This window comes from Scomber scombrus, chromosome 23 (genome assembly GCF_963691925.1).
Source record: "Scomber scombrus chromosome 23, fScoSco1.1, whole genome shotgun sequence".
Taxonomy (NCBI): domain Eukaryota; kingdom Metazoa; phylum Chordata; class Actinopteri; order Scombriformes; family Scombridae; genus Scomber; species Scomber scombrus.
Window position 1 is genome coordinate 4,157,897 of NC_084992.1, and position 17,203 is coordinate 4,175,099.

Genomic DNA, 17,203 nt, shown 5'->3' on the forward strand with positions numbered 1-17,203 from the left:
GACACAGTCTTAACTTTGATTGTGTTATTGTGTTAATATAGCCCGATAGATAATTAATAAATTCTCATTATTTTCATAAGGAAAGATTTAGCATTTTGACTGTGAGTGACTGCAGTTTCTTAACCATGACCAGTTTAAAGATACACAGCTACTTTCATATAAGACAGAAGAGAAGAAGCTCGGGGTGAAGCGGGGAAAATAGTTGTATTCAGTGAAGTCCATTAATTCATTATTTAGCAGTCGTTTCTTTAATGGATGATAAAGTGGTGGACTCTTATCGTATAGGCTACAATACATTTGAAATATATATTTATTCATCTTTAATTTTCAAAATACAGAACTGAAGATAAAAATATAGCTAGTTGAAAATGAAGAACTTAAGAAGAATAGAACATATGTGAAGGATGTTACATAGAGACATGAAGCTGATCCAGTTTTGATAAGTTTGGTGATTTGTAGTTTTAAAGTTAACTCTCTGTCAGGAAGTGAAAAACTAGAGTTTGACTCATCTCAGAGTTAACAGACTCAGAGTTTTTACTAAACACACTTTCTGGAGTTAAACTCTCACACACACACACGGACCCGCGCACACACACACTGTTGTGGTATTTGGATTACGTTATTGACTACAGCTCCTGTACTAACCTGTCTGGAATAATGCCACCATCTACTTTGTGCTTTTGTCCTGTATAAGTCTCAGCATGTGAAATAAAATGACAACAGCAGCACCTGGAGGACATTAAAAGTTCAGACATTGAATAATTTTCTGCTGTTGAAATTGTCTCTAAAACTCTGACATGTTTTAAATTCATGTTTTAAGATTTTCTTCTTCAGATCTTCATCTGTGCAGCAGATTTAATGGGATTTCTTTTTATATTAATGGCAGAGAGAAGTCTTCGATCTTCAGTCCAACATTCCGGTGGCTGGTGGTGGAGGAGGGACAGGTGGGTATGAGGTTGGGACTTTTAGCTACTTAAAATAAAAATGTCATGACAGATGGAGATGGACTCTGGCTGTGAAGGACACATTCCTGAAGCAGTATGAGCTGAGGAGGGACAAGGAGCAGCAGTAGTCCTCCTCTGCTGCCAGGCTGAAATGCAGTACTTCTTCACAACATAAAGGTACAAATATAGGTTTCAATCACATGTTCACATTTGTTTGACAAATGAGATTGTGAGAGAATTCCAAAAAGAAAAATAACAGACATTACACATACAAAACAGTATAAACTAACTTTTCTGAAATCATTTATTTTGCTTAATGAATCTAACAATTAACAGTGCTTTCTTTTTCTTGCATTACAACAGCATTTATGTAAAAAAAACATGTATTATCAACATTAAATATGGAGCTGCACACATGAACATGAAAGTAAATGTATGTCACAATAACATTAGCCTCAAATAATACTCTGTTGCTAATACCGATTTTGCTTTACCTTCCATGTAGCCTAAAAATACTGGTAATGGTACTCATGGTTTACTGGGTCCTTGCTTATTGTTGTGGCAACAACATGAGGTCCAATATTATTTTCCTTCAATTTACTGTATTGAACAACTGTTGTTAACTTTCATAACACTGGTTTCTACTTCATGCAATAACAACATGATCTATTTAGGATTTTGAGGAAGGAAAACATTTATATAATGGCACAAAATGAATCCAATACTATCTTATTGGGTTCATACACATATGTTTCTTTGTTCTATTTTCAGTCAACAGCTACAGTTTCTTCTATCTACATGTGTATTATATGGAATACAAAAATGTACAGTGTATACATATTTACTGAGAGCTTTTACTATGCTCCATTACTACATAATTTCGGAAGAGCCCACACTGTACTGCAGTTAAACATCTTTGCCCCAGGCGGAGGTTTGAATTGATAACCTTCTCTTCAAAAGATGTGCAGATAGACGCTGGATAGGTACGATTATGATTCACTTAAAGTCTCACATAGAAGTCCCACCTTTCAGCTCTCAATGTTGCTGATTGGTTCGTTTCAGATTCTGACTTTGTGCTCCAGAGTTGACATAAACATCTAAAAACAAACCAAGAGCACAGATCATTATGCAGAGTCATTTACAGTCTGTCAGTCTCATAGATATAACTGTTAAATTCACCGTGAGATAGTCAGAGACATCTATCCTGTGGTAGGTATGCATGTTTGTTGGTTTTGTTTTGTAAATTATTTTCACTTAAACGATGCAATTGTTGAATTTCACACTGCTCCATGTTAAGGTGTATACTTTACCGTTTTCAGGGTCTTCAGAGCCTCTGATTGATTCATAGACACAAACATCACCTGTGAGTAAAGGGTGAAAATCAAATGAATCATTTTAATTGCAAGATACCAATCAAACATCACTTTTATAACAAAGTCCTCATGTTTCTTTTGTTATTTTTTGTGTAACAACCATAGACTATATATAAAAATGGACGTAAAATCCGTGACGTCACCCATTGGTTTGTGGACTGCTGCTTGGAAGCGAATAGTTTCGGATCTGAGCAGCGCCATCTTGAAAATTTCCGGTGCATGCCGGGTAAAATAAAAACACAGATTCTACTTATATGGGCATCAGGAGGAGCAAGAGGCGCCCTCCTGAACCTGTGAACCAATCAACCTGTCAATCAGGAATAACAGGGACATACAATATAAACACAAATCACTTTTTCTAGAGAACTGGTTCACCCACGGCATTATTTTGGTTAGTCAGCTTTTCAATTCTAATGGCACACTATTATCATATTCAGAATTTCTAAACAAATATACACTTCCTATTCCTCCGAAAGAATATGCAATAGTATTTGATGCGATACCCTCTGGTGTGATTATGTTACTAAAAAATGTTTTGTTACCTGAGTCTGACCCCTTACCTCTGGAGCCTGTACAGACTGAAGTTGGTCGAATCTGCTTCTCAGCAAAAAACAACCGTACTGTACGTGCATTATTTCAAAAAGAAAACATCAGTACCCCCAATGTTGTCTCATACTGGAATAATTTATTCACAAACCTGATCTGGAAAAACATATGGTCCCTCCCCTACAAATATTTTATCACAAATAAAATCAAAGAAGTATCCCTTAAACTAATCCATCATATCTATCCCTCCAATTTATTTATGCAAAGATATAAAAAAGACATTAATGAACTCTGCTCATTCTGTAAACAGGCTCCAGAAGATTTTCAACATCTTTTCTGGTCATGTCCTCATCTGCAATCCTTTTGGAAAAATGTAACTACCTTTATCCGTCAACATTTCGACAAAAACTTTGCTTTGGACTATAAAAATGTATTGTTTGGTTTCTTTTCAGTCACGGCTTCCCAATTAAACCAATATTATATAATCAATTTGATATTATTTTTAGCCAAAGCTCATATTCACAACCGCAAATCTACAAATCAAATACTTTGCAGTCACCGTTTCAGAAACGAAATCAAACAATACATCAACCTAATTAGTCAATCTGAAAATAAGAAAGCCATCAAAACCATAGCACTATTTTCTCTGTTTCCACGTTTTTGAATAGACCTCTGTTTGCCTAACATAAAATGTACTTATCCTTTGTCTTCTCCTGCCTGTCATGATACTATGTAACTGAACCTGTTGACAGTATTCCATTTTTTATTTGTAACCCCCTCATCCCTCATTTCACAATGTACACCCCAACTAACAAATCTTTCAATAAAAAAATAAAAAATAAAAAATAAAAATTGGAAGCGAATAGTTTCGGATCTGGGCAGCGCCATCTTGAAAATTTCCGGTGCATGCCGGGTAAAATAAAAACACAGATTCTACTTATATGGGCATCAGGAGGGGCATGAGGCGCCCTCCTGAACCTGTGAACCAATCAACCTGTCAATCACGACGTAGCCACGCCCTAATGCATACCCTGCTTTATCGTCAAATATAAAATCAGGGAGCCCAAAATTTCACAAATGAACATCATACTGCATTGAAGAAGGCTTTAAACTAGCGATTGAGACCATAAACACATTTTGAAAACGTTTACTGAGGTTAGAAATCAAGTGAGAAGTTGGTGAATTCTCCATTGACTTGTATAGAGACGGAAGTCCTTTTGACACTAAAACGGTCTCCCCCTGGTGGCCTTTTGATAGAATGCAGTTTTAAGTTACTTCCGTGTTGGCATCATTTCAGAGGACCGGAACTCCCCGCCTGGTAACAACAGGGAATCTTGATGTTTTGGAGTCTTTAGTTTCTTAGTAGACACTGATGCTTAATAAATCACGACCAAGACTACAAAGTCCTAACACGATAATGGTGATAATATTCTTGGAATCTAGTCAAAAGTCTTTTAGTTTTGGGTCAATAACAACAATTTAAAACCATGTTCTAGTCTGATCTTTTGTGCATGTGGTAGAAGAAACAAGTTATGTGACAAATCTTTGAGACTGTTCCTCAAACTGATGCTTTTGGTTTATTTACTGAGATCAACAACAGGTTCCTGTCTTATGTATTGTGACTGTAAGAGCCAAAATATATATTTGAATGTGTTTATGTATTTGCCTGGGCTGCACACGTTCTGTCACACACGTTGACTGACACATGGGTATGGTTTCCTCTTGTTTTACATAGTCACTTGGGTGGTGGCATGAGTTAAACAAAGGGGGTTAGAAGGGATCGTAGTCGCTACAGTGGCTTTTGGTTAATATTCATTCAAACCAATTGACCTGTATCTAGAAAAAGAGTAATAGAAATGAAGTAGACTGACCATGGACAAGAGAGGAGTATACATGATCTGGAGTTTCATTCAGGTTGACCATGTGATGTGTGGGAGAGTCCTGATTGGTTCTCTCAGACTGGATTGGCCTAAAATATTTTAACAAATACAATTAATTTAATAAGTTACATTGAAGGTACTGCTGTTACATTAAAAACAAGAGAGGAGAGTTTTGTACCAACCTGATAGAGTGTGAATCTGTGAAAAGGATATTTGTTGTTATATGGTTTTGTTTTTTAATTACTTTTTTGTACCACATCATGACATCAGAATACAGCTTTGTATTTGAATAATTAAATCATAAAACACTTAAATTCAGAAGGAAAAAGTCTCACCTTTGGATCGACTGTAGAAATACAACAGGAGCAAAACAATAATAAATACTCCACAAACCGGTCCAACAATTAATGGTCTAAGAGATGAAGAGTCTTCAGGCCTGGACACTGCTATTAAAGATAATAAATGACAACTAGTTATACATTCAATTCACTTGTATAACACTTTAATTACATTGAATTGACAAAGTCTCTAACCCTTCTGTTGTCTTCCCGGGTCAAATTGACCCCAACTCTTTTGACTGTTCCTTCTTTCCTTCCTTCCTTCTTTCCTTCCTTCCTCCCTCTTTCTTTATTTTTTCCTTCATTCTTCCCCTCCTTCCCACTTCCTTTGCTCCCTCCTCCTTCCATACTTCCTTCCTTCCTTCCTTCCTTCCTCCTTTCCTTCCTCCCTTCCTTCTCTCCTTGCTTCCTTCCTCTTTTCCTCCCTCCCTCCTTACTCCTTTCCTTCCTTCCTTCCTTCCCCCTTTCCTTCCTCCTTTCCTTCTCTCCTTGCTTCCTTCCTCTTTTCCTCCCTCCCTCCTTACTCCTTTCCTTTCTGCCTTCCTTCCTTCCTTCCTTCCGTATTCCTTCCTTCCTTCTTTCCTACTTTCCTTCCTTCCTTCCATCCTTCCTCCTTTCCTTCCTTCTTTCCTCCCTACCTTCTTTCCTCACTTCCTTCTCTCCTTGCTTCCTTCCTCTTTTCCTCCCTCCCTCCTTACTCCTTTCCTTTCTTCCTTCCTTCCTTCCTTCCTTCCTTCCTTCCTTCCTTCCTTCCTTCCTTCCTTCCTTCCTTATTCCTTCCTTCCTTCTTTCCTACTTTCCTTCCTTCCTTCCATCCTTCCTCCTTTCCTTCCTCATTCCTTCTTTCCTTCCTTCCTTCCTTCCTTCCTCCTGTCCTTCCTTGACCTGAGGACAACAGGAGGGTTAAGCAGTATTTGACTGATCATTCATTTACATTTGTATTAAGATGGATCATTATTGAATGGTCCTGATGTGCAGTGTTAAGAGTGTAAGACAAGTTAGTCCAATATGTTAAATCAGCTGAAACGAAACCTATAAACTTTCATTTCTGTTTGACTACATTTCCTACTCACCCTGAACTGACATCCAACTCTGTGGTGATTCATTTCCTGAGTATTCACACTTGTAGAAGCCTTCGTCTGACTTTGACACTGCAGAGATATTCAGCTCTCCTCTGGTATCATTTTGGATAAGTTCGTCATTTTGATAGAAAAACACATTGGAAAGTAATTCTCCTGTCCTCAGTTTGCAGCTAAGAATAACAGAATCTCCCTCAGTCACAGGATGCACAGGGCTCACCAGGATAATATCTGCATCTGTAAAACAGTCAAAGAATAAGAAGTTTCAATCTTGTAACTGTAAATATAGCTATGACTAGTTAAAACAGCAAAACAGCTGTTAACCAAGCCTCTTGGATCTATCAAATATTGATTTAGAATTTTTAACTACATATTAGGAAGCTTTAATTTGTTTCATGGCTGAGTTTTTTGTTGAGAGGCAAGCCCTTTCCTTTGTAAATGATATTGAATTGACTGTTTTTTGTAAAAGCACACGACTTAATTTTCATGTTACACATAATGTCTAATTTTCTTACTGATGAGATTATATTTCTTTATTATAATTTTAAGCAATAATAGTCTAATGTGCTTTTAGTTCTTTGTTTAAGAAACAGAAAGAAAGAAACAGAAGACTTGTTTCTCTACACAGGAAGTGTACTTAGTGACACCTTGTTGAAAATAATTTAAATACAAGATGAAAATAAAATATATGTAATGAAAACATACTCTGTCTAGTGATGTTGACTGCATTGCTGAACTCTCCTGATCCAGACTCACACCAGAACACTGTATGTCTCTGCCGTAATCTGTAGATGCTGCATGTGGATCCAGTCTTGGACCTCCAGTCAGAACAGTCTGTCCTGAATAGGAAGTAGCTGCCCTCAGGAAAGCTCTTCACTCTCCACTTAGTAAAGTTTCCTTCACAGCTCAGTGAGACAGAGTCAGAGAAGAAGTGCTGCACTCTGTCAGGACTCACTTTGAGAGTCACTGCTGAATGAACATCTGAAGAACATGTAATGAAAAACCAAGTACAGATATTCAATTTAAAAAGATCACAATGGAGATAATTCTCTTTTTTGTACCTTTAATACTATTTATTGTGAGAATGAAAACATCTGAATCATATAAATGGTGCATCAGGTGCTGTGTTTTAGTGAGACTTTGAGTGTTAAGAACATACAGAGCATATGGACTGACAGTGGAGACGGGAAATGTGCTACAGAGTGGTTTGAGCTGTTTTATGGATGTTTTGATTTTTTTTTCTCAACTTCTGAGTTTTTTCTCAGGTTTCTATTTGTTTCTGCACTTTGTCCATTTACCTAATTTGTTGCCTGCTGACTTTTCATTATTCGATATTGACTGTTTTGTATGTCTACACGTTGCCTGACCATTAAATAAAGTCTCTTTTAACCACAACTGTCCGCCCTGCTGTGTAAGTAAAAGTAATGAGTATTGACTGTAAGATGATCTCAGATATCCAAAGTGTTCATTGCAAAGAGGACAGTTTGGTTTCAACAACAAGTAAAATACTAATATGTCAGTTTGTGGTGCTTTAATGCTTTCAGATCAACTGAAGATGTAAAGAAGGAAATCCAGCTCAGTCCAGTATGTAAAATAATTCAACATCAACATTGTGTTTGGTGAGTGTGTTGAATTGAAATCTAGACTTGATGGAGAAAGGTCATAGGTTCACCACAATCAATACCCAGATAATGACATCACAAGTGTATCTTGACAGAAGGAGACAAAAACAAACAAACTCACCTCCAGACCAGACAAACCCAGGTTTGCTGTATCTAGTGTAATACACTGGGTCTCCTCTTCCAGCTCTACACGTATATCCTGCTGTGTGTGTCGGCCCATGAATGATGTAGGAATCCTTTTCAGTCCCTTTGATGCTACCAGGTAGCAGCTCATAGATGTAGGAGTCCTCTAGTTGTTCGGGAACAGCCTTATACCAGTAAAACCTCCATCCTGCAGATGGATGTTCAACCTCACAGCTCAGAGTCACTGAGTCTCCAGGACTCAGCCATGATGAGGACACAGTGAGGACAGGTGCTGGTGGATCTGTTGGAAAGTAATTTTCTCAGAATGAAAATGAATGAATGTTATGATAAAACTTTAGTCTCTAGACAGCAAATATATCTGATCTAAAGTGGTATCATTTTATCTATTATAGATATTTTATTTTGCATGTAAATATGTAATGTAATCTTAATGATATACTATCTAAATATGTATTAACAAAAATATATGTTCTTGAATATTTAATATTTTCAGTGTAAAATTTAATGGGATCAGACTTACAATTAGACACTGTCACTGTCATGTTAGCACTCCACTCTGTTGAAATGTGTTGGGCATTTCTCATTTTGCCTCTACAGCTGTAGTTTCCACTGTGGTGTGAAGAAGCTTTGCTAATCCTGTATTCACTGTTATTTGGAAATGTGTCATGTGGACTCTTCCATTCATACACCCACTCTGTGTCTCCGTCGTGGATCTCACATCTAAGCATGATCGCCTCTCCACCGTATATCAGAGGCCAGTTGGGTTGCAGAGTCACAACAGCCTTATTGGAAGCTGTTCAAACCAAATATACATACAAATCCCTTTATTCAGCATGAAGATTTAAAGTTTATACAAAAACAGATGTTGACCTGGGTGGTCACAGTCATGTTTCTTATAAAACATTCACTGTATGAAACAATGATTTGTAGCTGTGGGAAAGTTAGTCAAGTAATAAACTGAGCATGTGGATCGTCACCTTTTTAACCATGTTGATAATCAGTACATCAGTCTATTCACTCAGCCTTGTTTTCAGAGCGCTGTCTAAATCAAGGCCTGAATCAATGAAAATCCATCCCACGTTTTCACTGCTACCTGACATCCAGGCAGCTTGCAGATATACACATACACATACACAAGCACTGCACAAGCACTGCTGACAGTAGTTTGTAATTGATGCTCAGGTGTCAGGTAGCTGAGTTAAGGTGGGTCAGGACGTTAACTTACTTAAAATCAAAGTTTGACTGTATTTTGTTCACCTTTTGCTCAAAGCCTTTTTGTTTTTGTTACAAAATCAGTATAAAACAGACTGACAGCAGCCTCACTGTTCCATTAGGTAAGTGTTGAAAAGATGTAGGTATTTGAGTGGTAAGGTTGCATGCCTTACAAATGCAAGGTCAGTGGTTGGAGTCTGACACTGGATCTTTATTTCATGACCTCATCCCCCCTTCTGGCCGAGATTGTCCCACCCACATTTTCAATGCCTCCAACACCCATGAAACTGATGATCACAGTACTGTCAATTTAATGAGGTGTCTGTGGCAATCCCAAAGACTCTTACAAATGAGTTAAAAGAGAGCTTGAGTTTATGACAGCTTGTAGCGCACTCTTCTCTGATATGACTGTGTGTGTTTTCCGAGCTGACAGTCTGTCACTGAATACAGAAAACGTCAGATAAAACTCTGAGAAAGACTTCACACACCCAGAGTTTCATCAGAGGATTTCCTGAGAATGTTACACCAGAGTGATGGTCACAGTTATTAACCTCACCACAAAATACCACATAGGCTATATGTGAAAATATAAACATAATAAGGGTGTTTAAAAGTCATACAGCACATGATGAACACAATATATACAAATAAAAAAATAATAGGTCACCTTTAGAGTGTCCATAGAAGAGTGTATTGATCACTAAAAAAAGAAAGAAATTTCATGAGACATAATCCAACTGAAAAAAATGTCAAAATCATAATAAAGACATTTAAAACTATATATATAGTCTATATACAGCAAGTACAAAGGAAACAAATAAAACTAAAAATAAATTAGATGTGTAAATTAAAACAAACAAACAAACATGACATTTAAAATCTACATACATAACAATACCTTACTTTTCCAAAACCTGAAACTGATTAAACCAGCGATACTCTGTAAATCTGATTAATCAGGAACATGTTCTTTAATCTGTGCTATGCAAATGAAGTCAATAATGTACTTACAGAATAATCCCAGCACGCAGATCGTAGTGTACCTCATCCTCACATCCAGCACTGTCTGTCACACAGCTGCTCTGATTCTGATTTTTCCACTTTCCTTCAATAATAATGCAACAGAAAGAGAGAAGTTGTGTGTGATCAGACTTTTTCTCCAACTTCTTCTTTTTAATTTAGTCTGCCTTTGTTTCCTTCCCTTATAGGCAGCACTCAGACCACATGTGTCGAAGTTTGATCTTTGACACATTACACTTCCTGGCCATTGCAGAAATATCATAACTCATCTCTTGCAGAAGTTTGTTCCTGGAAAATGTTATTAAAAGTATTTATTTCATTTCCCCCCGCATGGTCAGACTCCCATTTCGACCATGTTTCATCACAAGAGGATGATGACGATGCAGGTGGAGACAGAGAAAAGGGGACAAACTCTGAAATTCAGAGCTCCCTCAATCACTCGCTGGCCTCAGAAAAATTAAAGAGACTGACCACAGACAACTCAGGAAGGCAAACAGGTGGAGGGTGCACTACTGTCCTACAGCTGCTGGAGGATTGAGGACAGTGGAGTGGCTGGCTGGCTTGGACTAAAGATTTGGACTTTTAATTTTAAATATATATTTTGCAAAGTTTTTGTAAATACAATAAACTAACTTTTTTGTAGTCACTGATTGTGTTTGATGAATCTATCAATGAACATCGGTTTCTTCTTGCATTACAACAGCATTTTTTAACTACAACATGTATTCTCAACATTTCAATCATATATAGGATAAATATGAAGCTGCACAATGAACATGTCACTACATTAGGGAAACAACATGAAGTAAAAAGTATGCCACAATAACCAAAGCCTCAAATAATGCTGTTGCTAATGCAGGTTTTGCTTTCCCTTCTATGTAGCCTCAAAAGTCTCTGAGATCTGATATTGCAGGTTCACTTGTCTGTGCGCTTATCGACTCATGGGGGATCTGTGTGAAAAGGTCTGGTTTTAATTGTGCTATAGCCTATAGGCTCTGTTTTTTAGTAACTGTGAGGGGAACAGATGCGTTGTAGTCGTCAGGCGATGGCGATTGGAGGAATTGAGACTCTGGAGTTCGGATCTTCTCACCTCGCCTTCCATCCCCATAAACCCTGATGCTCTGAGGGTCTGCTGGGCTCTGTGAGAGGCACCAGCGCCAACTAGCGGAGGTTTGATGGAGAATCAGTCAGAGCTGGTTTCCGCAAGCTGCAGAAAAACCTCCGATCAGACCAATTAAACATTATTGACCACAACCGAGCAGAAACCAACAGCTGATCTGAACATCATACATGTAAGTCTGAATGTCTGCAAACTTAAATCAGCAATAAAACTCTTTATGTTTAAATGTTGTTGGGAAGCAGAAAGAGAAACAATTAAGTTCAATGTACTCAAAGCACAAAATGACAGAGTAGAATGAGTTGATCCATCACATATATACACACACATCATTATAGTAAGGAGACATACTGTGGAAAAGAGGAAATCTACTGGAGGTAAAGGCCAAAAAGCGAGATCTGTGCACAATCTTGCACACAAATCATCTCTATTTAATCTGTTCAATTCAAAAGAACTGTGTTGGTTTTATTTGATCAGGAAACACGCGTTTATTTTGCCGAAGCAAGCGTGAAATAAAACAAACAAATAAAAAGAAAGTAGATTTTTGTTCTCGTTGAGTGTTTTTATTCAAAGAAGTGCAGTTGCAGTTCCACTAAACTGCCACTAAGTGTCGCTGTCGGGCCGTTCTGTAGGAGGCGTTCAAGGGCGCCGCTGTAGCGTCGGAATCCAGAGAACTAAAAGAAAAGAGAAAGTTAATACAACAAAAACAACTGAAATTAAAGAATAAACCTTGATCCTATGCATACGTGTGTTGTGTTAGTGATCTGTGATAACAACAAACAAACAAACAAAAAACAAACAAACAACACATTACCATCTTGAGGTAATTTAGCAGGAAACAACGTATTCTCTCATTCTCTCATCTCAAATCTGCAATATATAAATGTGCAATATTCAAAAGGTCCTGAGATTATATACATGTGTACAATGTTCCTTGGATATAATGTTATATTATATTATATATATTATATGTTGCATGTATTAATTTATAAATTTTCCGGGCCTAAATTTCAAACAAATTTCAGTTCATACGTATAAAGGATTTGCTTCCTGGCTGACATTCTTTTATTTTGAATGCAACCTCTCCTAGTATCCGGTTTCATTGCTAATGTTTTTCCTAGGATGGCAAAATACTACTCTATCTATCTAACTATCTCTGATTGGTTAGTTGCCTTCATTCTATGTGTTGGTTTAGGAAGGAGGAGTCTGATTGGTTATCGTGAGTGTCAGAATGTCATAATTAGCCAATCAGGAGCCAGAGGAGGGAGGGGCATACCTTCACCATACTAGGAAAAGAAATATCGCTCACCACAGCTTCAAGTTACAACACTTGCAGGACTTCTCGTTGCTCACCGCTGTTGACAGCCAGGCTGCAGCTTTCCTGGTTCAGTGTGGAGGCTGTCTTGCTGTTTTCGGCCTGTCGGACTTCTTTAAAAAAAAGCACCGAAAAATGACTTTAATGTTTATTTAATCCTTAAATACTTTGCAGTGAACTGTTGACTTGTCACCATGAGAAGCAGAAGCAACTCTGGGGTTAAATTGGACAACTATTCTCGGATAGTACAGCAAACTATCCTGCGGCTCCAAGTGAGTAGTTTAAAATATGTCCTTTTTGGTTGCTTCACACCTTTTTTAATGAACTTGTGGGTTTTTTAAAAAGGCTTCAGGTTTCATATATGCTGGCAGGTTTTCACTAATGTTAGTCCCAAGTGGGTAAAACTCAAATGTTGCATGCATGCAAAGCAGTAAAAGTTGATGTTGCACAAGGCATCAGCACTTTTCCAAATATCACACACATACACATGTAATTGCATACACTCATGGTTTGTGTGTGTGTGTGTGTGTGTGTGTGTGTGTCACTTAAAAAGCATTGAAGCCCAGTGACTGAAAGCAACAGAGTACATTTACTCAACTATTGTACTTTAAAGTGCAATTTTGAGGTATTTTACTTGAGCATTTCCACTGTATGCTACTTTATACTTCCACTTTTTGCAGTTTTGCACATTAGGATCAAAATTTGCTGGTGTATTATCTGTTTTCACTGCTGCACTCCAATCCTAAACCTAATCTTAATCCTATAATCTAGCATAAAAAGTTTAAATGTTTGACGTCTGAAACATTACCTCCAAGAAAACCAACAGTGACTTGTCAAATATTGAATTTAGGGTAATCCTTGCAGTGTAAAAACAATATAAAACATCAGAAAGTTACACTATTTATGGTTCTAGCATTCAATATGGTGTAAAAACTTAACATAAAAAGAATTGTATGCTCTTGTCTATACTAATTATGGAGTGACAAGTGGAAATTGGTGGTTATTCACAGTAGATCACATTGGCTACTGAGTGCAATGGTCTACTGTAGTTTAGTTTATTTGACATAAATACACACACAACTACAAAAATGTCACAAATGACACAGCAAAGTCCAAAACTTACATCCACTGTGGTCCTTGATGTAAAGATAGGAAAGTATATTTACTCAAGTGCTGTTCTTAAGGCCAGTTGTAAGGTACTTGTAATTTAATTGAGTAAAATTAACCCAAAGGACAACAGGAGGGTTAAAAACCCCAAACTGGGTTAAGGTGAAAGCTGAGGAGTTTCTTCTCTCCAGTTTTTGATCCATTGCGGGTTGTAATAGTAGTCAGAAAATTGTCTTTATCTCTAGCTGCAACCGATTTATGACTATTTTTTATTATTGATTAACCCTCTGATTATTTGTTCGATTAAAAATAAACGTCATAGACAAAAACGTCTGAAACATACTTTTTCCTGGAGCCCAAGGCGATGCCATCAAATGTCTTATTTCTCAAACCAAAACCCAAACATATTCAATTTACTATAATGTAAGATGTGGAAAAGCAGCAAGTTCTGTAATTTGAGAACCTGAAAGATTCATATGTTCAGCATTTTTGATGATAATTGATTAATTTAACATCAATAGTCACTGTTTCCCATACACTCTACTTCAATGATCCACCCAGGTTTATAAAATCTGAACCCTAAATCAAGACGTGCTGGTTTACCATTAAACAGTGGCGGGTCATAGTTCAATTTGTCCCACCACATATTTAACACTCACAACACCAACACATAAGTGGACACGCTCTAATTTATTCACTTTCACTTTAACTTATGGAATTTACCCCAACTGCATAACTGACCGCTTAACCAGCACTTACCCCTTGCCCTCTTTACCCCCACCACAGTCACTCTGTCACTCTGTGGGAAACTCTGATAGTTTTTGTGGTTTGGTTGAAAGGTTTCCAAGGTGAAGTTTTACCAGTCACACAGTCAACAACCCATCTTATAAAATGGACAGAACGAGACCCAGGAATAAGTCAGAAAGTCCAGTCTTGATGAGAAAAGCCTGTGTAGTTGCCAATGTCTTGAAACTAGCTGATAGAGAACAGGACTTCTACGAACACTTTACAAATCCCTGACCTTTGTTAACTCCAACCAGATAGGACAGAGATCAAAAACTAAACCAGGAGCTTTAATGAATGTCCTTTGTTTCACCAAAACTTGGCTAAATCCTCGAATACCAGACAGCACCATTCAATCAGAGAACAGTGTCCTTTATGGTGAATAAAGATTGGTGTGACAGTGGGAATATTACATTTCTGTCCAGTTCCTGCTCACCTGATCTGGAGTTACTGTCAATCAAATGGATATCGCACTTTCTACCAAGGAAATTTACCTTAGTTATCATCACAGCCATCTTTGCAAAGACTTGAGCTGCTGACAGACGGTGAGTCATTGTTGTTGGACACTTCAATAAAGCTCACCTTAAGAAGGTTATACCTGACGAGGGGAATAAACACTCTGGATTGCTGCTATACGCCATTCAACAATGGTTACAGAGCAGAATCACTACCTTCTTTTGGGAAGCGTGGCCATCTGCTGAGGTCAAGGTATGTAGTAACAGTCTACAACGTTGCCCTCGTTGACACAAGAGGTCAGGAAATGGTTAGGTCAATTGGAGGCCACCCTCGGATTGACCCTCTGTACTACATGACGGAGTCTGGGGCACGTTCAGCACTCGCTGACATCACTGAGTCTGTGGTGGATTTAATTGTGAAACAACAGAAGGAACTGTAACCAAAACTACAGTTAAATCCTTCCACAACTATCGATTCACCGATATTAATACAGATATCGGTCCGCTATTGACTCAAATAGCTGGATCGGTATTGGTGACAATGGGCCCATCTAGTATCAGAAACCATTATTTTAATAGATAACAATTAAGTAAATTTATATCAGTGTTTTTATTTGATACATTTTTCTTTACAAAGTTAGGAAACCAACATTTAAGTCAAGCCTGATTTTTCTTTACACTTAAAAGAATGATCCCAGTCTCTTCCTCACAGTTAGGCATACAGCTTATTAATTAAACAATGGTATCCGATTGGTATTAGCTGATACCCAAAGCCCAGATATCGATACCGGTATCGGCACTGAAAAAGTCCAATCGATGCATCCTTATCCAACACCAGAAACCATGGACCACAAGAACCATCCAGGATGTCATAAATACACACATACTGCGACCTACAACTTACAACAAACATGGACAATTACAAAGCAGCAGATTACAATAGAAGATGAGCAGTAAAGGAGGAAAAAGAGACGATGGGAAGAAAATGGGACTGCAATTTCGTGGAGGAAATCACAGAAACCTGGTATGGAAACGGCACTGAACAGAACTCTTAAGGCCCTGCATCGAGCGGCTCGTTTGGCTGAACATACAATAGTCGTTGCTCTATCCTGTCTAAAAGATATTTACACCAAGAACTGTAAGAATAAGGCTTGGAGAATAGTCAAGGCCCTTCCCAGTGAGTTGTGTACAGCTCACTGTTCAGATGGATCACAGCACTAATCTCACAGAGAGCAGCTGCAACCGGAGATGCATCAATAATACATTCGATAAAGCACGATAAACGTATTGGCAGTAAATCTGTTTTGTTACACACAGAGAGCTGCTGTAGACTACTACTGACTAAACTCATGAATGAACTTCTTTATACTCTCTTTTACATAAAGAAGTAAACACTGGAGCTTTGGCATACGTCTGACATGTCGACTCTACCGCTTGTGCAACGTACCCAGAAGCCACTTTGTGTGACATTTCTATTTCTATTAGTGATGAAACCCAAGTGGATGTTGAAAGAGCTGACTGGTACGGTGTCTCAGTTAGCTGTCAGTTCATTTATAACTTATAAAGACCAGGAAAAAATTTGTGTTTAGGGGCTTTTCATGCACAGGATACATCTGTAATTATATACAAGAATGAATCTTTATTCGGGTTTCAAGCTCTGCAGTGTTTCAGCTCTAATTTTTACTGGTATCACATGTTGTCAGATAAAAAGCAACATCCTCTCCTAAGGGCAATGTGTTTTTTAATAAATGGAGCAAAATTAGACAAGGACTCTTGGTCTTTGTAGCAGCTGTGATCCGGCTTCATATCCACTAAATGAGACGATACATCGGTGGATCAAAGCATGCTTTTATAAATCCCAGCAGAGTTAACATGAAGTTCAATTTATTGTACTTAAAACTCATCATTTTCACTTTTTAAACTTAAAGAAATCAAGTTAAACTCACTTTAATTATTTGCAAACATCTAACATTTAATTTGATCACAGAATATTATAAAATACGATAAGGGTTGAAAAATCAAGTAAGAGTATCTAATAATTATATGTGACAATACAACAATTAAATCAACACTGGTTACTTGCATGGCATATTACACAATTGATAGTCGTAGTTTGACTCATTAAATAAGCTAATAAATTTGTATCTTATCCGAGATATGTTGTGTCATCAGAAATGTTAGCATATATGGCATTTGTTGGTCCTCTGTTGGTTAAAATATGCTTCATGTAACAAAATCAATAGAAAACAATGGGAGAAAATGGAAATA

The 17,203-nt window shown here is 37.6% G+C and overlaps 2 protein-coding genes across 4 annotated transcripts in view; one reads left to right on the forward strand and one right to left on the reverse strand.

The window, feature by feature from the left end:
- Nucleotides 1-1,979: 1,979 nt before the first annotated feature.
- On the reverse strand, nucleotides 1,980-8,654 carry LOC134006315 (uncharacterized). The gene is made up of 7 exons (XM_062445401.1): nucleotides 8,447-8,654; nucleotides 7,904-8,206; nucleotides 6,866-7,141; nucleotides 6,155-6,391; nucleotides 5,079-5,186; nucleotides 2,255-2,305; nucleotides 1,980-2,041 (listed from the first exon to the last, which is right to left on the reverse strand). The coding sequence occupies exons 1-7, from the start codon at nucleotides 8,652-8,654 to the stop codon at nucleotides 1,980-1,982; spliced, it is 1,245 nt and encodes a 414-aa protein (XP_062301385.1).
- A 3,993-nt stretch (nucleotides 8,655-12,647) lies between these two features.
- phka1a (phosphorylase kinase, alpha 1a (muscle)) overlaps nucleotides 12,648-17,203 on the forward strand; it is a 33,406-nt gene continuing 28,850 nt past the window's right edge. For all 3 annotated transcript variants that reach the window (XM_062444945.1, XM_062444946.1, XM_062444947.1), the window contains exon 1: nucleotides 12,648-12,862. In XM_062444945.1, the coding sequence (XP_062300929.1) occupies nucleotides 12,785-12,862 (78 nt within the window). In that variant the 5' untranslated portion in view covers nucleotides 12,648-12,784. The remainder of the gene's footprint in view (nucleotides 12,863-17,203) is intronic.

Bases quoted from the DNA above. Each gene is read 5' to 3' on its own strand.
- LOC134006315 (XM_062445401.1), bottom strand. From the start codon at position 8,654: ATGCTTAGATGTGAGATCCACGACGGAGACACAGAGTGGGTGTATGAA. The intron at 8,207-8,446 runs GTAAGTCTGATC...ACTTTCCAACAG, and splicing joins GACAGTGACAGTGTCTAATT to ATCCACCAGCACCTGTCCTC. The intron at 2,306-5,078 runs GTGAGACTTTTT...CTTTACTCACAG, and splicing joins TTTCTACAGTCGATCCAAAG to GTGATGTTTGTGTCTATGAA.